Consider the following 23,361-nt stretch of genomic DNA (forward strand, 5'->3'; position numbering starts at 1 on the left):
GTTACAACTCTTTACATGAAATTAAAGATATAAGTAAAGCAGTGTCTGCAAACTAGTTTCAATTTTATTTATTTTACCTCAGGTAAATTTCTTTTCCTAAACCCAAGTCTAGGCTCAGTGTCCATCAGGGGTTGGTTATGTCATCTTCAAGAGAGAGAATGTTAACTGAATTTTAATTGATTAGGAAATAGAGTGAGTTATTTGAACAGTGTATGATGTCTGCATTCTTGAAGCTGTTCTCGCCCAAATCTATTTTTCAAGTGCTGCCAGATGTGGATATTCTAACAGGAGGGATGATCTTTGGTTACAAGGAAGACACTGATAATTCTGTCTGCAAATTGTTGAAAATAAGCATACATTTTTGAAGTCTTATATTTTTTCTTATCCTATGCCTCTTAATTCATTGCTTTGGCTGTTTTTACAAATACAGTAAATTTCACCACAAGCACCTTTAAAATCATCTTTCTTTTGTGTGTTTGTACATGTGTTTGCTTATAGATACCGCTTGAGGAACAAAAAAATCAGTGCAACAGTGAGAACATTCCCCCTGCTAAATAAAGTTGGTGTAAATAGCACTGTCTCTACCACAACAGGAAATGTAATATCTGTCATAGGAAGTCCTGAAGCAACAGGGAAGATGGTGCCAAGTACTAATGGAATGACTAATCTAGAAAGTGGTGTTCCCCAGTTGATCCCTCGCTGTGCAGACACCTCCTTGAGAGCTTTGGAGAACACCAAGAAGGGAGGGAAGAGTGGATCCAATGGCCAGAATGTTTCTGGATCCCCTACAGAATCACTACCTGAAAAGTAGGTAACTTTTTTCGTAAGACTGAGCACAACTTTTTGCCTTTAGATTATGGAGCTTGTGGATGGCAAAAAATAGGTATTGAATTCTGGTCCTGGCTTGTAGTTGGTGCTGGTGCTCAATGGCTGCAGAGTTGTGTAAGATCTTCTACTGCAGTGCAGAGGCTGTTATACAAAGTCTGGGGATTCAAGTTGTCAGAGCCAGCATTAGTTGTTTCAGCTGTTGACTACTGCCGTGCAGTATAGATGAAATAGTAAATCTCTCCCTTTTTACCGTGTTATTCTCAGCCTGATCTCTTACTTAGTTTTGAGTTACTGCCTATAAGTATATTTTTCTTAATTGCATTCAAATTTGACCTTTTCTGAAATCAAGAAGGGTTCACATAGTGCATGCTCCCTTAGTAATCATGGAAAACTCCTGCTTTTGGGGTTTTCCTTTGCAACTCTTCAGATACTTCTCCAGGAAGCACTGAGCTTCTAAACAACCTTTCAAAGCCTTTGCCTTTTCCAGAATACACTTCATAAGTGGTTTGTAAGCTTCTATGTTTATACCATAAAATCCACTTTTGAGTTCTCTTAGGGGAATGTCTAAGACATAATAAAAATTTTCATACTTTGGGGCATGAAAAAGTTCCAGAGGAAATTAAGTGTTTCCCTGCTCTGTCAGGGGGCTAGGACTAGACAACCTTTTAAGGTCCCTTCCAGCCCCTAACATTCTGTGATTCTGTGACAAGGCCCAAATTTCCACATTGCATGAGAGCGTACAAGAAGGGATGACTAACTGAAATAAGTAAAGCTCTGCCTAACGACTTCTTGGTAATCCTTTTCAGTAAAATTGGTTCTCCACCCAAGACTCCTGTAAGCCAGGCAGCAGCTACCTCAGCTGGTCCTCCTAATATTGGAACAGAAGTTAATTCTGTGCCTCCAAAATCCAGCCCATTTGTTCCCAGAGTACCTGTCTACCCTCCACATTCTGATAATGTTCAATATTTCCAAGATCCCAGGACTCAGCTGTCATATGAAGTTCCACAGTACCCACAGACAGGTGAGTGAGATGACTACTGAGTCAAAAATAGCGCTGAACTTCCTCTAGACAATCTGAAAGCTGAAAAAGTAACTTTAATGTCAGCCTTGTAGATTTATCTTTTAATAGCAGTTGAATCTTTACTTAATGCAGTACTACTCTGGTCTATTGCTGAGTGTGGGAGGAACCTGTAATTTGTTTCCACTGTTGGTGGTTCTTCTCTTTTGTGTGCTACATGTTACGCCACTTGTACCTCAGCATCCAGAAGAACTTGAACCTCAAGGTCTTTCATCTACTTTTCCCTTTGTTAGCATTTAATTGCATTTATTTAGACTTGCTTGTCTCATAGCCTCTCCATGAGGGTATTTGTAGACAGGATTCAGGCCCAGAGAGCATAGCTCGCTTCTAATGTGATACTTCAACTTATCTTTGTGCTTCTCAAATGTTTTTGAAAGGTTTTGGTTATCTTTTTAGGTTGCAGTGTGTCCATTTATATTCAGGCAAATAATTGAGTGTTGTGGCTCAGGTCATTCACAAGCTTTCAAAACAAAAAGCAGAGGTGTTCTGACATCTCTCTCAAAAGAAAGAATAAGCCAAGTGTGAAATGGTTATTTATGGACCTTTGGACTTATTCTTTTTTTTTTTTTAAGAGATAACTCTTTTATCCTCCTATATAACAAAGTGCTGCAGATACTGTCTTTCCAGTTCCATAGTTATACCATAGTACAAAGGAGCAATTGCAGAGAAACTCGGGGTCAAAGTGGTAAAGGGTCAGCACTACATCTGCAAATACGATGGTTGCACATGAAACTATGTTCCATAGATAAATCTGTGTCAGTAACCGATTTGTAAAGTGTGACTCTTCATTCTCTAGAGGTCTTATGAACACTATTTACAGTTTTAGAAGGTGTAAAATTCTAGGTCATGTGTGGTTACATTAAATATGCCTTTTTCCAATTTTTAAGGATATTATCCACCACCTCCAACAGTACCAGCTGGTGTGGCTCCTTGTGTTCCTCGCTTTGTGAGGTCCAATAACGTTCCAGAATCCTCCCTCCCACCTGCTTCCGTGCCATATGCCGATCATTACAGTACATTTCCCCCTCGAGATCGACTGAATTCTCCTTACCAACCTCCTCCTCCGCAGCCGTATGGACCAGTTCCTCCTGTCCCTTCTGGAATGTATGCTCCAGTTTATGACAGCAGGCGCATCTGGCGCCCACAGATGTACCCACGAGATGATATTATTAGGAGCAATTCTTTACCTCCCATGGATGTGATGCACTCATCTGTCTATCAGACATCATTGCGTGAGAGATACAACTCTTTGGATGGGTATTACTCTGTGGCTTGTCAACCTCCAAACGAACAGAGGACTGTGCCTTTACCAAGGGTAAGTGACAGCCAGAAAAGGAAGGATGCAGGCTTGATTCTGAAGTTTATTAATGAGAAGTTGCTAAATAATTATCATAGACTTTTTTCCTGTTTATTTTTGGTTATCATGATCAAGAGGTGACCTGAACAAAGTTCTTGTTTTGTTTTTTAACCTTAATAAAATAGCTTGTAAAATAGATCACCCTAATATGCATTTAAAACCAGAGCCCCTCTGCCTCTTCAATTCCCATGTATGTTATTGAATTAACTGCATATAATCTAGAGTTGACACAGGTGGGTTAAGTTCTTTTCCAAGGCCTTGTGAAGTTCTTCTAGTGATATGAATGGAAGGTTACAGACTCAAGGGAGTTTGGGGGTCCAAGTAGGACCATACAAGTATTTACATTCTGATAAGAGTATGATAGGATATACAAATTTTGTATTTGTTATTACTAGGAGCCTTGTGGTCATTTGAAGGCTGGTTATGAGGAGCAACTAAGACGGAAGCCAGAGCAATGGGCACAGTACCACACACAGAAAACTCCTCTGGTATCATCTACCCTTCCTATGGCAACACCATCTCCAACACCACCTTCTCCTCTCTTCAGTGTAGATTTCAGCACAGAGGTGGGAAGCCAGATAACTTTATTTTCTTTTCCTGTTTCTTTAAAATGACACTTAATATTTCCACTTAAGGTCTTCTTTCCATTTATTGTTCATAACATTAATCCTCTATCAAAAAGAAAGTAACATGTAAAAATTAATATGTTCTGTTTGATGTTAAGGTGATGCTAAACATCACTGCAGGGAGAAATGGTCAAGAAGTGAAATGATTCAGTTTACCCTGACTAAATGTAATTTTATTGAACTGGCTTTGTGAACCTCCACGATTTTTGTGTAGGGAGGCAGAAAAGGTCTTGACCCTGTCTGAGCACTGCTCAGTAGCAATGAAAATGGCCCTGTATTATCAATGCTGTTCTCAGCACGAATCCAAAATACAGTCCCATACCAGCTTTATGAAGAATATAGAACATTGCATACTTGCATGGTAAGTTCTGTAAATAAGAATGGAAACTCAACAAATGGGAGCAGTATGCTGTTGAGGAAAAAAAATCTTGTGATGTTTGTTTTCTGTAGTTTGATACCCACTGTGCAAAGCTCTCTTTCCTGTGGTTTGGCAGTTCCACTGGTGATATTTGAGTTGTTAAGAGACTGGTTATTCAAAAAGGGTCTTCTAAGGTATGTGTACCTGTAGTCCCTTACAGGTGCATTCAAAGTAAATCAGAATCTGGTCCTTTTCACCCAGGTTAGAGGGTTCCAAGCCATACTTCCATCTGTCACTGACTTATAGATCAAGGGAAAGTGCATGGCTTCCTCTCCAATTTAATTACTGTAGGTATCTGCCTGCAAGACACCTGCCACTAACTTAGTACCACTAGTTTTAGTCTCTTCTCATGGCAGACCAGGCAGTTAGTTGTAGTGACAGAGCTTGCCCTTAACTAACAACTGTCAGCTGCACTGGTTTAAGATTTGACAGAATGGACTGTGTTGTCCTCAGGTCAAGTTTCAAATAAGGCTAGAATCTCTTCAGTGACTTTTGAGGAAATTAAATAGCAGTAAATGTATTTTCTTATTTCAAGACTGAATTCCCTGTTTATTATTCACTGCTTATCTCTTCCCTTCTCTGTAGTTCTCAGAGAGTGTCAGTGATTTGAGTGGAACTAAATTTGAGGAAGACCATCTCTCTCACTATTCACCATGGTCTTGTGGCACTATTGGCTCTTGTATAAATGCTATCGACTCAGAGCCCAAGGATGTGATTGCCAATTCAAATGCCGTGCTCATGGTAGGGTGTTTCTGCATGTTATCTCATTATCGTAATGATGCTTAGATGCTCAAGTCTCTTCTTTCTGGTTAAACAAGCCTTTTTTTAAAAGTTGGTGTCTTCTATCCTTAGTTCTGGCCATTGGAAGTTGTTTGGAATATGTTTTTCCAGATTTGTAAATAAAAAACATATTTAAACTATTTTATTTAAACTAGTGCCATGGTCTAGTTGACTGGATAGGGCTGGGTGATAGGTTGGACTGGATGATCTTGGAGGTCTCTTCCAACCTAGTTGATTCTATGATTCTAAATTCAGTGACAGAATGCAGTGCTGTGAATAAAACTCTCAGATGTCTGAAACAGCTATTTTAATAACAGATCTCTCTAAATCAAACTTGCAGCCAAAATATTTTGAGTAAATGGGCTGTAAACTGATGAGAACTTAGTAATTTTAAAATGTGTTCTCTGATTATTAGAGTGGCATCAAAATTTTTGACTGCTTAATTTTGTATGTCTCTTGAGAGTTCTTTGCAAATGTGTATACACAAATCTTTACAGTTTGTTAGGCATCTAAAATAGGCTCAGAGTATGTTACAGTGGCAGGCTTGACTGGTTAACACAGGTCATTGTGGCTAGGCCAGAGCAGGTGTTTCCACTGCAGAAATACATTTCCTTTTTGAGGTCTGAGATCAGTTATGCTGCCATTGTTCAGAATATTGTCATTTGAAGTTAATCCTAAGAGCACTACATACTCACTAAAGTTGCGGTATTGTGAAGCCAGGATAATAAGCGTGACCTTAATCTTGGCTGTTTTGTTGCCACAGAGAATCCATTGGAACCGGTTTCTGAGACTATACCTCTAACCTATTAGAAGACACATTCTTCTCTAACAGTTTAATAACAGCAGCAAACCTGAGAAATAAAATACAACTTATTATTTTTTTAATCCTCCAATTTCTTTGAGAGGGGGAAAAAAGGCTAACTGAAAGACTTGAGAAAACAAGCAATATGAATGATGGAATACAGCTTGCCTCTGGAGGGGCAAGAGCTCCTGTTGTTTGGAGACATTTTGCTATGTAATGTAGCAGGTTACCTTTATGTTCTATGAAACAAATGTAACCAAATCCCCATCTGTGGAAGTGTTCAAAAAACACAGAAATGTGGTGCTAAGTCAATGTCATCTAGCACCAGACTTGGTAGTTAGACAACGGTTGGATTTGATCTGAAAAGTCTTTTCCAACCAAAATGATTCTGAGTGTATGGAATCTCATGCCAAGCTGCCTTTGCTGCTTCCTTCAAGTATAGGTAAAGGTGCTGAAGGTTTTTTGACGCATACTGGAAGTTTTTCTGCCTGGAAGCACAAGCATGGCAAAGCAAAACGTTTTCTTCTAGCACTGACAGTAGCTTTCTAGTGGTCAGTTTGCCATTAGAGGGCAGTAGTTAAATCATTGAGGCCCATCTTCACTTTCTAGTTTGATGCATTATCAGCAGTTTATTCATCAGTAATGAGAAAGTTATTGGCCAGCTGAGGAATCGAATGATCTCAAATGAGTCACTATGTTTTGTCTCCTAAATATATAGGATTTGGACAGTGGGGATGTTAAAAGGAGAGTGCACTTATTTGAAACTCAGAGAAGGGTAAAGGAGGAAGATCCTATAATCCCATTTAGTGACGGACCCATCATCTCCAAGTGGGGTGCAATCTCCAGGTCATCCCGCACGGGTTATCACACGACAGATCCTATTCAGGCCACTGCTTCCCAAGGAAGTGCTACTAAGCCCATCAGTGTAACAGGTACAAGTACAGGTTTTATATGACAGTACAGCATCTGTGCTGAGCATTTCATCCTGTTCATGCTCACTGTGAAGGTGCAAAGAGCTAAATTCCCTGTGTCTCACTTCAAGAATAGAGGAGATAATGAATGGTATCTTAATTTGTTACAGATTATGTCCCATATGTCAATGCTGTTGACTCAAGATGGAGTGCCTATGGCTCAGATTCTACTTCATCAGCACGTTATGCAGAACGGTATGGACCATTTTTTTCTGTTCTGTTAAAAATGTTTTCTGTAATTTGCTGTTTAAAGTCCCGAATGTGAAGGGAAAATCTGGAATTAACGCTCTTGATTTTCAAGTAGAAGATTTTTTCCCCTGGGCAAAACTGGGTTAAGACTTGTGTAGTCTTTAATACTTAATGCAGCTAATAATACCCAGTTACTGTATCTTGAGAGACCTAATCAAAGAATTCAAGTCAGGTGCTGCCAAGCTGTCATGTCAAAACCTGCAATCCTGAGTAGCTCCTCTCAAGTTTTCTTGTCACATCTTACCCATATGTAAAATAAAGATGTTTGCTTCATACAGTACCTTCAGGTATTGTGATCCAAAATAAATATGAAGAGCACCTTATCCTAGTCATGTAGTTTCTGTCCAAAAATGTAATGTTGAATGAATTTTCTGGTGCCTTTGATTTAGAGCACTTGTTTTTAATTCCTAGTTTTGCCTTCTTTTTCTTAAAGGGACAGGTTCATAGTTACAGATTTATCTGGTCACAGAAAGCATTCCAGCACTGGAGATCTTTTGAGCATTGAATTACAGCAGGTAAGACAAGATTTTATGCTGAGTGGATTTTAAATTTTTGTAAACAGAAGTTTGGTACAGCGATTTAAAATTCACGTTCTTAGTCTAGCCTATTAAAACATAGTACAACTGACAAAAGGATCCATGAGATTTAAGTAGCCACTAGTCCTGCAACACATATGATGCATAAGGACTGCTAATAGGGGCTGTTCTATTGACATCAGTGAAGCTATCAGCAAACAACAGAACTGAATAAATGCTGCGTATTAGAGGAATGTGGTTATCTATTTGGCAAGGGAATGCTTTTTTTAAAGCTTTTTGCAATTGGACAGTTAATGATTTAAGTGTAGCTGTTGATAACTGATATGTTTCTTTCCACAGGCCAAAAGTAACTCTTTATTACTTCAGAGAGAGGCGAATGCGCTTGCCATGCAACAGAAGTGGAATTCTCTAGATGAAGGCAGTCGTCTTACCTTAAATCTTTTAAGCAAGGAAATTGATTTGAGGAATGGTGAGGTAAAGAAAGGGGTAATTGGGGTGAAACAAATCTTGAGGTGTTTTATATGTGCATAAGTGCATACATTTTTAACTAAGAGTGAAAATGCTTAGTTTTGCCATTCGCAAATGGTTAGAGCATGTTCCGTACAACTGAAGTTGCTGCTGTTGTTACACTCAGTTATTTCCCTGAGATCAAGCTGGTGCACCTGCTGTGCTGCTGCTCCAGTCATACATTTACAAATGGGAAGAATGTGGCAATCCATTTTCATGCAATCTTTACTTTTTATTCTACATATTATAAATCTAAACATTCTGCCAATGGACTCTACAGAAATATCTACTTCAGTATTCATTGTATTTGTTCCAGTACTTCAGTGCGATTAGATTCAGCTTTGTATCCTCTGTTGTCTATGCTCAGAGTTCTATTTGTGTCTAACTAGCCCTTTTGTAGAAATGTTGTGTCCTAGAAATGCATCTTCTGTTTAATACTTCAGTGTTGTGTGAAGCAGGTAAAAAGCCAACTTGATATTTACAGAACATATTAATTCTTTTTATTTTAGAGTGATTATACTGAAGACTGTGCAGACACAAAGCCAGATCGAGACATCGAGTTGGAGCTGTCAGCCCTTGATACAGATGAGCCTGATGGTCAAGGTGAACAAATAGAAGTGAGTACAAAAATCTGTGTCTCTGTGTCTAAAAATGTTACTGGGTCCTTTCATTAGCTGTTAAAAAAACCTGTGTGTGAATTAGTGGATTCTGTTGATAACAAAGCCTTTTGTTTTTAGCCTTTGTAGTGAGGTCAAACATTTGCCTTATTTTAACACTAGAGGTCTCATACTTCTCCTTTGGATACCTGGTAGTTAATATAACCGAAGTTAAAACTAGCTGACTGTGTTCTTTGTCATAGCTATCAGCTTTACTCTTCATCTTTTGCTAGCATTAGTAGTGATGGGGAGTCCATTCCTTTCCCTTCCCCCTCACTTAAATGTGATCATTTAATTTAAACTTTTTGCTCACCTGTTTGTAATAGCAAAGTCATTTAAATCATTGTAATCCAGTGTTCTTTTGCTGCTACTTCACTCTAATACTGTATCTCTGCTCCAGTTTATTCTGTGCTGTTTCCTTCTTTACTGTGCAATAATAAAATATTCCGCTGCTCGTTCCAAGCATTAGGATCAATTGTCCTTATATTAAAGCATCATACATATGAAAGAAAGGAAGGTCCTTATCTGGAATGTACTACATCTCAATACTGGCTGACAGTAGAGTCACAGCTTTTGTTTCCTCTGCCCATGTGGTATGTGATCCAGTGCTTTAGTGTGTGAATCACCACGATACAGAAGGAAGGATCTTTATCTTTAGCCTTTACTCTGCCCCTAATTATTGAAACGGCTCTGTGTGGTGGTCTTTGTATTCCACATGAAAAGCCATTTTTAGCAACTGCTGTTTATACTGCTGTTTTCATTCACTGCCATCTTTGAATAATTGCTTTTCCTTTTCCCTATCCTAAAATGTGGTAGGCATTCCACTGGTACGAAATAAAAATGAAGAGTCTTTATGATGGGACTTCTATTTCCATCAGCTCTATGTAGTGGAAATGTAATAGGAAAATTGGTAAGTGTTAGCAATGATATTGATGGGCATTTCTACTTTTCTTCTGTAGGAGATTCTGGATATACAGCTAGGTATTAGTTCTCAAGATGATCAGCTGCTCAACGGAACTGCTGTAGAGAATGGCCATCCACTAAAGCAGCACCAGAAAGAATCTATGGAACAGAAGAGACAAAGTTTAGGTGAAGACCTTGTGATTCTGTGAGTGTTAGACAAAACAGCAGTGTCTGCCAGTATTAGACAAACAGCAGCATCAGAATAGTTGAAGCATGGTTGTTTTAAGGATGAACTATGTACCTACTCAGACGTGGATTAGACCTCTGCATTGTGTATACAAAGTGAAATGAGAAGAACCTGTTCAGAAATAGAATTAAGTCACAAATCTGAAAGTCACAGGATGATACCATTGTTCGTAAGCATCGTTGTAACCACATATATTGAAACATGTCACAGCTGTTAAATACCTTTCACACTCAGCAAAAAATGCAGAAGTATTTTTGTAGTTAATGGAAATGAAGAAAAAACCTCAAAAGGTTAAATGTCATACTGTTTGCACAAATCTCCACAGAGAGGTAGTTTTTAAAATACACTATTTTAGGTTTATTTGTTCTGTAGTCTAATCTATAATGCAGCCTTCAAAATGAGGCAGACTACATTTAACATCTTGAGCGTACTGTTCCATAGTAGGATGTTTAGCCTGTTCCTGAATTTCTGTCAGTATTTATTTAATGCACACAATTCAGTTCCAGATACTTGTGCATGTACTTGTTTAATATTTGTGTAACTTATTTTTCTCCTCAGGGAGGAGCAGAAAACAATCCTGCCCGTAACTTCTTGCTTCAGTCAGCCGATCACAACATCTGTTAGCAATGCAAGCTGCCTGCCCATCAGCACATCAGTCAGTGTTGGCAGCCTCATTTTGAAAACAGCTCACATTATGTCTGAGGATAAAAATGACTTTTTAAAGCCTGTTGCAAATGGCAGGATGGTTAACAGCTGAAAGGCATTCATCTTTCCAGCTTGTGACCACACCATGGAAGCATTTACACTAGCTTTTTATATATATAATATATATTATATAATGTATATTTTTTTTAAAAAAAATAATATTGGGGTCATGCATTTCCTGTGGACTCTTTGATACTTCAAGCCCCTCTCGCATTAGCATTCTGAAGAAAAGAAAAACTTACTTTACTAGAGTAAGGTGTTCACTTTCCACAAATGAATGGAATCTGGACATTGTTTTACTTAAGCTTAAAGCAGCTTTTTATGAGTTTGTAGCAATCCGGTGCGGTATCTGAGCCATTCTTGTTTAAAATGGCTTCTGTAGAAAACTAACAACTCGATTATTTAAACTAGCAGGATCCTACGATGATACATCTAGTGAAAGGAAGACTAACTTATTTGTCTCTATTTTGTTTCACGAGAGAACTTGTGTCTCATTGCAGCTGCTTTTTCTTTAGTTGTGGAACTTTGCATGGAGTATTGTTTCCTGTTTGAAGACTGAGAGGTGGAGATTTGGACTTGAGACTTATACAGGGTTAACACACCATTAGCTTTGCACTGCTATGTTATTTGCAGGTCTGTGGTGCAGTGCTTTGCTGCAGCTTTTTGTTTCCAATTCCCCTGCCCCGATTTCTGCTTTAGAACTGTAGATAGACGTACACAGGCTACTTGTCCAAGTAAAGTTACCAGAAGTAACCAAGTGCCTAAGTCCTCCAGCTAATGTACTAGGTATTGATTTTCCCCAAGTTACAGGTGGAACAATTTTCAACTATTTTGAGAGGTTATGCACTAATGCAACAACAATTTTGGGTTTTCTTCCTTTTTTCTCTCTTTTTTTTTTTCATATTAATAGTTCTTAACTTGGAGGTTGTAGAATCCAGATGACTTGGCAAAAAGTATCAGGTGCTCTTGGCTTTCCTTTTGAAAACCCTGTATGTAGTGTTTGCACTGACTAACAAGATGGTATTGCTGTTTCTTGTACTGTTTTTTTTTTTTTTAATTTAAACTAAATATTGGGAATTTAAGGCGGTTGTAATACCTTTGTTAAATGTTGTTAATCATAATTTTGTATTCAGGTTTAATTTTTGCTTGTTCAGTGGCAACTTATTTTCAAAGACAATAAGATAGCATTATCTGACCTTCAGAGTACTGATAAGTGTTTGAATTTATGCCCTGTTAAGATGTGACTGAGAATTGTATTGGACATCTCAACTGAAAATTTGTGTTCATAAAACATACATGAACTAGAGCCCTGGGCATAATTTTCTTTGAGAAGCTTAAAAATCCACTTTTGGTTTTATTGGAAAAAAAAAAAGCATCTCCCTCCTGATGATTACTATCTTCTTGGTTGTCCTCTTACTTTTCTTTGTGACAAGTTTTACATGAATTTTTTTTCTTTTAATGTTTTTATTAACTTCTGTGAAGTTGTTTACTCTGGAATATTTTAAACCAAGCTGATCTTTCACCAGGTGTACTGCATGTAAGGGCTTTTCCTGCTAGCAAAATGCTTAAAGAGGATCATGTTACTGGTCGTCTGAGTTGTTGTTTTACAAAATCACAGCTATGTGGTCGGGTAAGATTTTGATAACTGTTTTGTGCACGCTTCTGGGGGGTGGGGGTTGGCATTTCCCTGAGGGTTACTGATTAGACTAAGTAAATATTGGTGTTTGATATCTCTCCTAATGAACCTGTCCATTAAATAATTATGTTGTAAATATAGCTGCAAATCCCAAGGGTTAGTTTTGATATTCTGGTGTCAGTATGGAAGATCTTACACATCTATTTAATACTCGAATGTATGTAGAAAAGCAGTCAAGTAGTCTGCTCTTAGTTTCCTTTGGCTGTCGCTGTACCTTCCTATAGCCAGTGCCACCTCATAGCTAGGATTAGGCTGATGCTTCGTTTCACTTGCAACCTGAAGTGAATGGATCCAAGAACCAGACCACCTTTGTCACCTTAACTTATTTCCTATTGGTGTTACCTTTAACTTAGAATGTTAGACATAAATATGATTGTTGTATATTTTATACCAAGACCATTCTGTAAATACGAATTTATATTACTTTTGAAATGCTTCTGAGACACTATTATTTGCTGTACAATGTAATTCCAAAACAGATATGCAAACAAGTATGTCTCTTTCATGGATATTTAAACAGTGAGATCTTCCATGTTGAAGGTGATGTAATTTTTTTAAAAGATTTTTAAATTTTAAATTGCTATTTTGTTACAAAAATAGAGAAAATATAAAGGTTTGAGAAGTCCTTATTTGCCCTCAGGGAAAGAGCCCTCTGTGCACCAGAACTCCACAGAACATCTTCAGCATGATCTGAGGGTGAATATATACTACATAAATTGATTGTGTATTTACCTTAACTTTTTAATTTAAAAATTGCAATTTAAAAAACTTGGTTGTGCTCTGCTGGAGGGGGATTGGGATAAGCTGCTTACACACATTTGCCTGTTTGTCCGGTGAAATTACGTAAGTCTAATGTACTCCTGCCAACTATATTGGCATATTTAAAACAAACCAAGCCTATCTATATGCTCTTGTCTGCAGCTGGAGGTCCCATGGTATAGTGGTTCTGTAGGATGACCATACACTTCATATGAAAAGTTGGCTCTTAACTGAGGCTAGGTTTTATTAGTTGGAATTTCAATATCTAGAATGACAGGCAAAAGAATTATTTGGAGGTTTCAACAATGTGCCAGCTTTTTCTTACAGTTTGAACACTGACTGTATGGGGTTTTTTTTCTGTGAAACTGTGCCCTCCAGTGCCCTGACAAGAAGCTACAGGTGGGAACTTAATTCTGACTTTCTTCTTTTGTAAAGTTTCAGCCCTTGATCCTATATAAACAAGTCTGTGTTCATTTGCTTAGTTGTAAATCAGGTGCCTTTGGGCTGTGGAAGGGCTCACTTTCTGACGCTGAGATATAGTGACTTACTTCTGTGTGTTAATAGCAGTGATTCCTCTGTAGGTGTTGGCCTAACTTAGCTGAGCTGTCAGAAAAAAAAGGCCCATAGCAGATTGGGGAAAGAGATTGGCTCTTTTGCTTTGCTTGGACAAACATTTTGGGTTGTTTTGGTTTGGTTTTGTTGGTTTTTTTGTTTTGTTTTTCCCCATTTTGGGGTACAGCAGGGATTTCACATGCAAGAGATACAGGAATTATTAGTATCTAAGTTAATTGTGTTGCCTCACTACCTGGATTCATTCCTTAGTTTGCCTCATTTCCGACATAGGTCTTAATAGAGAGTAATGCTTGTGCTGGGAGAGTGCTTGTGTGAGAAAGTAATTATCTGTACATTCTTAACATATACTTCTAGCAGAGTGGTTGCCCTGCTACTGATATTTTGTTCCTGTAAACAGGTGACAAGAAATGAATCTTAGTGTTTATGCAGATTTTGCATTGTAGAATGTATACTAGACCCTTCAAAGGAAAGGTTAGACTCTTTGCAAAGCAAACTGGCGTTGGTTCTTGGTAGTCTAGTACAGGGACACTAAAGTTTGACCTTTGATTTAGGAAAATAAAGAAGTTGTATGCAGCTGATTATGTTAAATAAGCTCTAACTGCTCTTTGTAGAAGTCTGATTTGGAAGGGTTTTGTGCTTTGATAACACAATTGGAAGTTTAATGTATCCTGTACTCAAGAGCTGAATGCTGTTCTTGTATAATAGTGTACTAGGCTGGATGAGGTACAAAATAATGCACGGTGGTCAGAAACAGCTGAGGCAAGAATGCTTAAAATAACTTGAACTCAACTCAGAATAGTTCCAAACATGGTTTTGTTTGCTTTTTTAAAGCACAAGTTGTCAAGTTGTACCTGTTGCTGTACATAAACACTGTATGCCAGCAGCTCCTTGATCATATTTGTGAACAGACTTTTATTATTAGACTGTTATTAAAGGAAGATGTTGAATTTGAGAGTGTAACAATGAGAAATGATTGGGTTACCTATAGTATGTAAAAGTCCATTCTTTATGTTGTAATTTAATCCCTTTGTTAGTAAGCTCCCTCTTGTTGAGGGACCTCTTCTGCAAGCAGAACACAGTAAATGTGCTTTTTGAAATGACCCAATTTTCCATTATAAACAAACACCTGACTTTGGCAGTGGTCATCACCACGCTTCTCTTTGCTGGCAAGGGAGCACGACAAGGGGGGGGAAATAAAATACCCCAAACTGTCAGTGGTGACATGAAACAAATCTAAATAATCAAAATGACCAATACCTGAGCAGAATACCACACCCCGTTATTTGAGAAGGATGCTTGTGGAAGCTTTATAATCACTTGAGATTTTGCTGTAAAAGCTGAAATAAAACAGAGCCTGGCTGCATTTATTACTGCCAAAAGCCAAGGTCATTTGCACATAGCCCATGGATTTACCCAGAGTAGCTCTCAGTTAACCCAGGCATGGAATGCATGCGTTTTCTTAGCTGGGCAAACAAGTACATTATACGGTAGTTGTGATACAACACATGTGGCTTTTATTTGTACTGCACATACCCACTGTACAGCCACTCCAAAGTATTGTGGTTAGCTTGCAGCATCTGCTGTCCGCATTTATACTGTTTACTGCGTATTCTTTTCCCTGGAAGTTTTAAAGAGGAAAAAAAAATATTTTTTTTTCTTGTTGCATTGATTACATTTTATAAATTTGCTTAGCTGGAAAGTTTGGGAAAAGAGGCCTGTTTGTCAATTGTACAACCGATTGTGAAGCTCTAGTGTGAATATTTTTACGTCTGTATTAGACATTTTCTTTGCAAATCTATTGTTCGATTGAAATGTAAATGAAATAAAAGATGGTGTACACCCATCATGTATAAAGCAGGCACCATCGCTACGATGGATTTAATGCTCATTTTTATGGCGCATTCTCAGCTTCTATTTAAAACTATAATTTAAAAAAAAAAATTAAAAAAATCTGTAAAATTAAATGGGGATATATGGGGGGAGTAAATTCTATTCCGTTTATTTGGGTTTTGAGTTCCCGATGGTCACGTTTCCCGTGGTGGTAGCCGGGGGGGGGGGCGGGGGGCCTGGCGGGCGGTGCCGTGTGTGTTCGCTGTCGCACTGACGTGCAGAGGTTGTAGCTTTGGCTGGTCTCGGGGTAGAGCAGCTGGTTTTCGGTGTTTGAGAGACTCGATGGATGAAGTTTGCAGTATTGACATGTATTTGCATGCACGAATAAAAATTATTTGTCCACCTTAACCCGCCTCTCTGCCTTCAACCGGAGCGGGGGGGAGGGGGGAGGCGGAACGCGGGGCGGGACGAACGCGGCGGCCGCTGCCTATCTCCCAGCGCTTCCTTCCCTACTGCGCCGTCTCCCCAGGGCTGCATCCCCAGCGCTGCCTCCCTCCCTCTGCTGCCTGCGCCCGAGCTCCGCCGCACCGCCTCTTTCCCGGCGTGCCCCGCGCCGGCCGGGGCGTCCCCGGAAGGTGGTGGGGAGCGGGTGAGTGGTACCGACGGGGCCGGGGCCGGAGTGGTGAGGGCGCTGGGCACGGTGGAGCCCGCCTGGACTATCGAGCGGGGGCTGGAGGGCGCAAATCGAGGCGGGGGCCCAGAGCTCCTGCAGGGGAAAAAGGCTGGGCGGCGGCGTCCGGGGGACTGGGAAGGGAGGCGAGAGGAGGAGGGCGGGTTCGGCCGAGCCGAGTAGCGGCTGGGAAGGGGCGTTCAGCGTCCTCGCCCTTTCCTGTTGAGTCGTTTTGCTTTGTGCCTTTCCACCGCCTTGGTGCACCGATAATGAGCCGCGTTCGGCATCCGCCTCTTTGCGGTGCGGCCGTGCCCGGGCATGGCTGCGGCTGAGTCTGGCCCCGCTGCAGCTCGGGCTGCTCGGCCACGTCCTCTGCAGAGCTCCGAGGAGTAATCTCCGTAATTCTGGGCCATCTGGCCACCCCCTCCCTGATCTGCTTCATCAGGTTTTAACTCTTGCAGAACCGGGCAGTGGTTAGCAGAGAAGCTGTTCTGCTATCAGCGTGCTTAGATTGCTGCAGAAGTGTCTCTGAAAATCGGAGTGCATGTAATCTACAATTTCTTCTCCCAGGCTTTGATAGAAGCTTGTCTCTGGAAGTCCGCAAAGGAGCAAAGGTCAGAACATTTTAATTTGATTAATTATTTTGGTCATTTTTCATCTCGGATGAATCATTGTTGAAATAACGTAAATAATACTGGAAAAGTGAATTTCAGTAACAGGGAAATCAGCGTCACAGAGCTGAGTGAGCCTGACAAGATTTCCTCAGTCAGCCAGGGTTAGAAAATCAATTCTCTCTGAGTGAGAACACACATAAACTGTTTCTGCACTAGTGAGCCTAAAAGTAGATCTGTTCATAAAGGCTTTTTACTGAACTTGAATTGTGACAAGGAATTAACTCATTGCACTGTAGTGTATTTGATAGCAGACTGTAAACTGTTCTTAGGTGGCTAAAAATACTGCTCTGAGGAAGCAAAGGACTACCATCGTGTCTTTGTGAGTGGTACCTCACACTGCAAATCAAGAAAGCAGATGATTAATCTTTTATTTGATTTATTTTTTTAGAACAGAATGACTACTTTGGATGATAAAATGCTTGGTGAGAAGCTTCAGTACTACTACAGCAGTAGTGAGGGTGAGGATGAAGACAGTGAGAAAGAAGACAAAGAAGGGGAAAGCACCATTCCTGAAAGCGTTGGGGAAGTAGAGCTTAGCAGCGATGGCAGTGCAGTCAATACAGGTATCGTCATTTCAGACTAACTGATTAGTAAATGCTCTGTTTAGGGGGCAATTAATGTGTTTTTCTAAAACTTTTCAAAACTGAAGTCCTCATTGTATGCACTTTGAGTCAGAGCTGGATCATTTCCTGGCTGTAGTCTAACTGTATTTTTAATAGCTGGTGCTGTTTTGCTGCTTGTCATCACTGAGAGATTTCACATCTAAAGCAGCTAGGGCTTTGCATACGAGGCTGATTGGTACAGCTTGGTTGATAACACATTTGCTTATTTTCTGTAAGTCACACAGTCGTTAACCACTAACCGGTAGGTGCTGAATGGATGTATGAGGAATAGACAGAAAGTGGCTGGGCTTTCCCAAAGCAGCATTCTCTGCTGCCACTGTCAGACACAATGAAAGCCTGTGTGGATCGTTGTATGATCCAGAGGATGTTTCTTATGTGCTTACGAAAGACTGGCCCTCTGTGCTTTATAGTTTCTCTGAGAATGCTGAAAAGTCTTTCACCTGAAGGAAGAATGGAAAAATTCTAGTACTAAAGTGGCATACACAGAGGGGACCTGAAAAAGTAGAGCACCTGGGCTCCAGCATCAAAGTGACAGCAAGTTGCAGTCTGCAAGAGCTAATGCTTCTGTACATCACAGAATGTGCTTCTGCACCAGAGCGTTGGCAAGCTTAATTATACCTTCCCATGGTTATTTTTGTTCGTATAAAAGCTATGCTAACAATAGAGAAATTCTTGAGGGTGGCTTTATTTCAAGAGCACGGATCTTTGGAATAATCTTTGGGACAATTTTGAGGGTAGCCTAGTTAGATACTTATTAATAATAATTAAAAATAGAAGCTCAGAGATGAGTAAGTGGCAGATTATTTGTTTCATTTTGACATGTTACATAGTATACAGAAAGTTTATGGCAGCAGCTATTTTACTGATGATTTGTAATCTACTACCTGAACTGTTAATCATAGATGTCATTTTATTACCCTTTGATAAGAGATGCCTGCATGTTTAATTTCAGGTCCCAAGGGAGTCATTAATGACTGGCGAAGATTTAAGCAACTGGAAACTGAACAGCGGCAGGAGCAGCGCAGAGAGATGGAACGACTTATTAAAAAGTTATCTATGACATGTAGATCTCACTTAGATGAAGAAACTGATAAGCATAAACAGAAAGAGCTTCAGGAAAAAATCAATGGAAAGGTAGCATGGCACATAACAACTAAAAAACCACTGAAATATTTAACATTCACAGTTCACTTGTTTGTGTATGGGAAACAGATGGGAAGCTGTGTTCTGTTAGTAGATCTGTGTTGTTTCTCCCCACTTAATGGGCACAAGGCAGCAGTGTAAGAGGTGCATTGTAGCTGTATTTGCCAAGTGGTGTCAAGTTGAATTATTTTGTATTTTAGTGGTGTGCAAGGAGTTGGTATTTAGAGCAATTTAAGAGCTATACAAAAGAAATCCAAATCCTTGCTCAGGTTTCCCTTACCTGTTTATCAAATAGTTAATCTCAGGGGTCTGATACAAAGAGCTGTACAGCAAACCTGTGGACTTCCCTTTGCCTCCCTTGTTTAAACCAAGAATTAGGAATCCTTTTTGACTTCAGATTTAGCAGGTGGATGATGATGAATTGTTTTTTATGTTTAGCTCCAAAGACGGAAGCTGCTGGAAGTAGTGAATGTTTTTAATTAACTGGGCTGTTTAAGTGGCTCCTATAGTTCTAGTCAGGGAAGTTACTAATCGGCAGACAATGTTTCTTGCTTTCAGATGATGAAAATTGGCCACACTGTCCTATACATTGCACTATGTAAATATGTTTAACAAAGCAAATGAAGTTAATTTTAGTTCTACAGGCACAAAATGTTAACTGAAAAATGAAATTAAAAAGTTGATGAAGATAGACTTAGTTGAGACATGGTATGCCAACCAGTGCCTATGATTCAGTGAAAGCACATAGCCACCTGATATAAAATGGGAGCGTGGAGCAGCCACTCGTGCTGTTAGTGCAGGTTGTGGGAACTAGAATACCCAGAGCTGTTGTCCCTGGACATGGTTTCTAATTAGATCAAAATAGAGCAGAATACAAAGGGTGCTTGAGCCTTCATGACTGGCACTGTGCTGTTATTAAAGATGAGTGCTCCACATTAATCCTCTTGATTTCAGTTATTATATAAGTGACCCATACAGCGATGCAGATCTTTTTCCTTGTCTCTGTGTTTTTTAGATGACATTACAAGAATACAACATGATTCACAATGATGAGGACGATGAGGAGTTTTTACAGCGGTACAGGAAGCAGCGGATGGAGGAGATGAGACAGCAGTTGTACAGTGGGCAGCAGTTCAAACAGGTCTTTGAGATTACCAGTGGAGAAGCATTTTTGGACACCATTGATAAAGAACATAAGAGCACACTGATCATGATCCATATTTATGAAGATGATATTCCTGGCACCGAGTCTCTGAATGGCTGCATGATCTGCCTGGCTGCTGAGTACCCAACAGTGAAGTTCTGCAGAGTCAAGAGTTCGCTCATCGGCGCCAGCGCGCGCTTCACTAACAACGCTCTGCCAGCCTTGCTGATCTATAAGGCAGGGGAGCTCATCGGCAATTTTGTGCGAATCACTGACCAGCTTGGAGAAGATTTTTTTGCTGTAGACCTGGAGGCTTTTCTGCAGGAGTGTGGCTTGCTTCCAGAAAAAGACCTAGTGCTCCTGACTTCCATACATAATCCATCTGCGTGTTACAGTGAGGACAGTGATCTGGAAATAGACTGAGCCACTTGTACTGCAGCCAGTAGGTGTAGTTGTACTGTGGGATGTTCTTGTGCTAGGCATTGTTTCCTTCCATTCTTCTCTCTCAACTGTTTTTGTTGCCCAATGACATGGATCTTGAAAGTTCTCATTGTCCCCAAAAACCCAGGGTGATCCCCACTTCTGGGCAGCACTGGCTGAGCCTATTTGCCTCTTTAGGAGCATTACTACTACTGAATGTGGCAGCTGCATGTGGCACTTCGCTCCAGCACCCTTGTCTTTACTGTTTGTTCATGATTATGTTTCGTTGAGGTGTGTTTATTTATTACCACACAACAGTGTGGGTTGGAAGGGACCTCTGGAGATCACCTAGTCACCTGCCAGAGCAGGTTTAGTTAGAACAGGTTGCACAGGATGGTATCCAGGCAGGTTTGGAATGACGCTAGAGATGGAACCTGCTCCACTTCTCTGCACAGCCTGTTTCAGTGCTCTGCCAGCTTCAAAGTAGTTTCTCCTCATGTTTAAGTCCAACTTTCTATGCTGCAGTTTGTGCCTGTTACCTCTTACCTTGTCACAGTGCACCACTGAAAAAAGAGTGGCCTCATCCTCCTGACACCCACTCTTTAAGTATTTATAAGCTTTGAGAAGATCCCGCCTCAGTCTTCTCCAGGCTGCAAAGCCCCAAATTCCTTCAGCCTTTTGTTTGTGCTCTGCTCCCTTCCTAAATCAAATTAAAATATAGGGAAGTAATTTTCAAGGTTTCTGTTCCATTAAAGTCCACCATGCCTCCAGCAAGGCTGATGCTATGTAGCTATGAGATAACCTGGCTTATAGTGTTAGAAGCCAGTGACAATTTATAGCAAATGCAAGCAGAAAACCCTCAGATGATGCAGGGTGAGGAAAAGGCTTTACTGGGCAGACTGCTATGGCTGAGTTGCTGGAGCCATGTACCTAGTGCTAAGGAGCACAGTGACTGTGTGTGCTCTGTACTTAGTTGTTATTGGAGCGTTCTCTGCATACTTAATTGGATACTACAACACGTTTGCTTTCTCACACATTGCTTATTTTGCCTGTTATTTTTTAATTTTGAGGAAAGTAGACTGTCATTAGCTAAATATATGACCCAGTGTAATGCCATGTTTTATGATTAAATATAATTGCAAGTTTTATGTAAGGCACTTTGGAACACCAGGAAGAAATGCAAATGTCTCTGTGTAAGCAGTGGGTTCTTGCTAAGAACGGATCTTGGATAGAAAAAGAAGAATTTGTAATTGTATCTGTTTGAACTGTGTTTTAAAAAGTAGTCTAAGCAGAAAAATAAAGAATTTGTAATTAAAAATTACTGAATTGGCACAAATTGTAGCTGGTTTAAGGAAACTGGCAGAAATCCAGATTTCACAATGTGGTAAGAGATTATTTCTTTTCAGCCTCGAATTGCATTTAGAAAAAAAGAAAGAAAAAGCCCATGAAGTTACATGGAATTTAATCACTGAGCATGGATATCAGCACATTTAAAAATAAATCAAAGTAGCTGCAATTTATATTCGGGATGAGATTCAGTGAAGTCTGTTGTGCAGACAGGGTCCACATTAGCATCATAATAAAACCTGCCTTGGAGAGGGGGTCAGGGAGAGCTGGTTGCTGGAGCTGCTTTGAACTTCTAATTTTATGAAGTGCTGCTTGGTTGGTTGGGGTTTTTTTTTGTGTCTCTGAGGCAGAGCTGTAACAGGATCAAATCCTCTCCTGCTGCTTGATGTTGGATGGCCTGCAGCAAGGTGACTCCAGTGCTCAGGTGTATGATAGATGGTTTACAGTGCCAGTAGGAAAAAGGAGAAGAAAAATTCTCTGAATCCCATTAACTATTGATCTAGAAGAATGTAATAACTAGAAGGGAGAAGAAGTTTAGAGAGAAGATGTGCTATAACTGTCTGTCCTTTTTTGTCCCATTTTCTATTTGCTACTTCTCAAGCACAGGACAAACATGCAGGCATGGCCCAGGTTGGCTCTTCCTGGAGTTAGTGACTCTGTTTGGTGAGTTTTGTGCATCACCTCCATGGGTTTTGTGCATCATCTTGGCTGCAGCCTAGTCTGGTTTGTGTGATACCCTCTTCAGATCAAGAAGGTACATGTCTAAGCCATCTCTGATTTTAATCTTCAAGAAGTGCTATAAATAGGAGTTGAAAAAGCATAGGTAGGTCATGTTGCCTCTGGGAAACATTTTGTTCTGGAAAAAAAGCAGCCTGCTGCAGAGAGGGCAGCCAGAAACAATGGGGTTTACATCAGAGTGCAATTCTGCACTGGGAGAGAAGAGTGTAAAATCACTTGGATTTGTTCATGTTTAGTGATGTTCCCATGCAAACAGCAGGATTTGGGCACAGGATGCAAATGCCCAAGGAAACACAGATGGCTGCTTGGCAAGAGAGGGAATGGAGTCACAGGATGAGCTTAACACAGGCATTTAATCACAGTGCTGACCTGAGTGCCAGGCAATAAGGGACAAGATTCAGAAAATGAAAGTTTATACCGTTTGGGGTTGGTTGCTTTTGTTTGGGTTGTTTTGGCTTCCAATCTATCTTTTGTTTCTAAAACATTCAAAATAGAACTTTGTTGACAATGCCAAAATGTTCCTGTGCACTCGCTGGTGTGACTCATGCTGCAGAGGGGCCTGCTGGGTGGGCTTGGGACAGTCTGGGTGACTTAGGGGATTGGTCTTCCTCTCAGCCTTAGGGCCCTACTCATTTTTGCCACGGTGGAGTTTAGATAAATTTCCATCTTGATCAGGCATGGGTCTGGAGAGCTGCAGTCTGCCCTGGTCAGCAGTAATCTGCTCAGTAAATCGTCTAAGAGGTCACACAACCACAGACAGATGTTTTCTTTGTTGCTGTACACACTGCACGAACGTGGGTGACATTGTGTCTCCTCCACATCAATCCCCACGCTGGGGAGCTGCAGCTGGGCTCCCCAAAGGCACTTGTTTAAAAAATCAGAGATGGTCCTATGGGTTGTGTTTACCAAGAGCTCAGAGGGTACATCTGGTAGCACTCACCTCTGTACTGTCCCCAGAGATGGTAGTGGTGGGGAGTGCTGGGAACCCTTGCTTTGGTTGGATGATGGTGGTGGATACACCAGACTGAACACCACATTTAGATGCAAATTCTTGTCTTCCATGTTGAATGTAGCTGTGCTT

The 23,361-nt window shown here is 40.3% G+C and overlaps 2 protein-coding genes across 9 annotated transcripts in view; both read left to right on the top strand.

Annotated features, from left to right (window-relative positions):
- Positions 1-15,929, top strand: part of RC3H2 (ring finger and CCCH-type domains 2) — a 29,140-nt gene extending 13,211 nt beyond the window's left edge. For 3 of the 4 annotated variants that reach the window (XM_064171567.1, XM_064171568.1, XM_064171570.1), the window contains 12 exons: positions 499-807; positions 1,635-1,849; positions 2,794-3,221; positions 3,659-3,829; positions 4,893-5,048; positions 6,608-6,821; positions 6,971-7,055; positions 7,543-7,624; positions 7,985-8,119; positions 8,662-8,769; positions 9,768-9,916; positions 10,517-15,929. In XM_064171567.1, coding sequence (XP_064027637.1) covers positions 499-807; positions 1,635-1,849; positions 2,794-3,221; positions 3,659-3,829; positions 4,893-5,048; positions 6,608-6,821; positions 6,971-7,055; positions 7,543-7,624; positions 7,985-8,119; positions 8,662-8,769; positions 9,768-9,916; positions 10,517-10,715 — 2,251 coding nt within the window. In that variant the 3' untranslated portion in view covers positions 10,716-15,929. The remainder of the gene's footprint in view (positions 1-498; positions 808-1,634; positions 1,850-2,793; positions 3,222-3,658; positions 3,830-4,892; positions 5,049-6,607; positions 6,822-6,970; positions 7,056-7,542; positions 7,625-7,984; positions 8,120-8,661; positions 8,770-9,767; positions 9,917-10,516) is intronic. The other variant, XM_064171569.1, reaches the window with a different exon arrangement.
- Positions 15,930-16,089: 160 nt separating this feature from the next.
- Positions 16,090-21,516, top strand: PDCL (phosducin like). Of its 5 annotated transcripts, none has more exons than XM_064171105.1 (5): positions 16,090-16,203; positions 16,653-16,805; positions 17,254-17,428; positions 18,441-18,622; positions 19,647-21,516. In XM_064171105.1, exons 3-5 carry the CDS (start codon positions 17,260-17,262, stop codon positions 20,196-20,198), a joined length of 903 nt encoding a protein of 300 aa, XP_064027175.1. In that variant the 5' UTR covers positions 16,090-16,203; positions 16,653-16,805; positions 17,254-17,259; the 3' UTR covers positions 20,199-21,516. The 5 variants fall into 5 exon arrangements, with proteins under 5 accessions (XP_064027175.1, XP_064027178.1, XP_064027173.1 ...); XM_064171108.1 differs by having other exon boundaries at positions 17,259-17,428; XM_064171103.1 differs by having other exon boundaries at positions 16,762-16,805.
- Positions 21,517-23,361: the final 1,845 nt, after the last annotated feature.

The sequence above is a fragment of the Pogoniulus pusillus genome, chromosome 35 (assembly GCF_015220805.1).
Source record: "Pogoniulus pusillus isolate bPogPus1 chromosome 35, bPogPus1.pri, whole genome shotgun sequence".
Classification (NCBI taxonomy): Eukaryota; Metazoa; Chordata; class Aves; order Piciformes; family Lybiidae; genus Pogoniulus; species Pogoniulus pusillus.

Excerpts from the sequence above, each read along its gene's own strand:
- PDCL (XM_064171105.1), top strand. The coding sequence starts at position 17,260 with ATGACTACTTTGGATGATAAAATGCTTGGTGAGAAGCTTCAGTACTAC. Across the intron at positions 17,429-18,440 it reads TGGCAGTGCAGTCAATACAG|GTCCCAAGGGAGTCATTAAT; the intron begins GTATCGTCATTT and ends GTTTAATTTCAG. Across the intron at positions 18,623-19,646 it reads AGGAAAAAATCAATGGAAAG|ATGACATTACAAGAATACAA; the intron begins GTAGCATGGCAC and ends TGTGTTTTTTAG.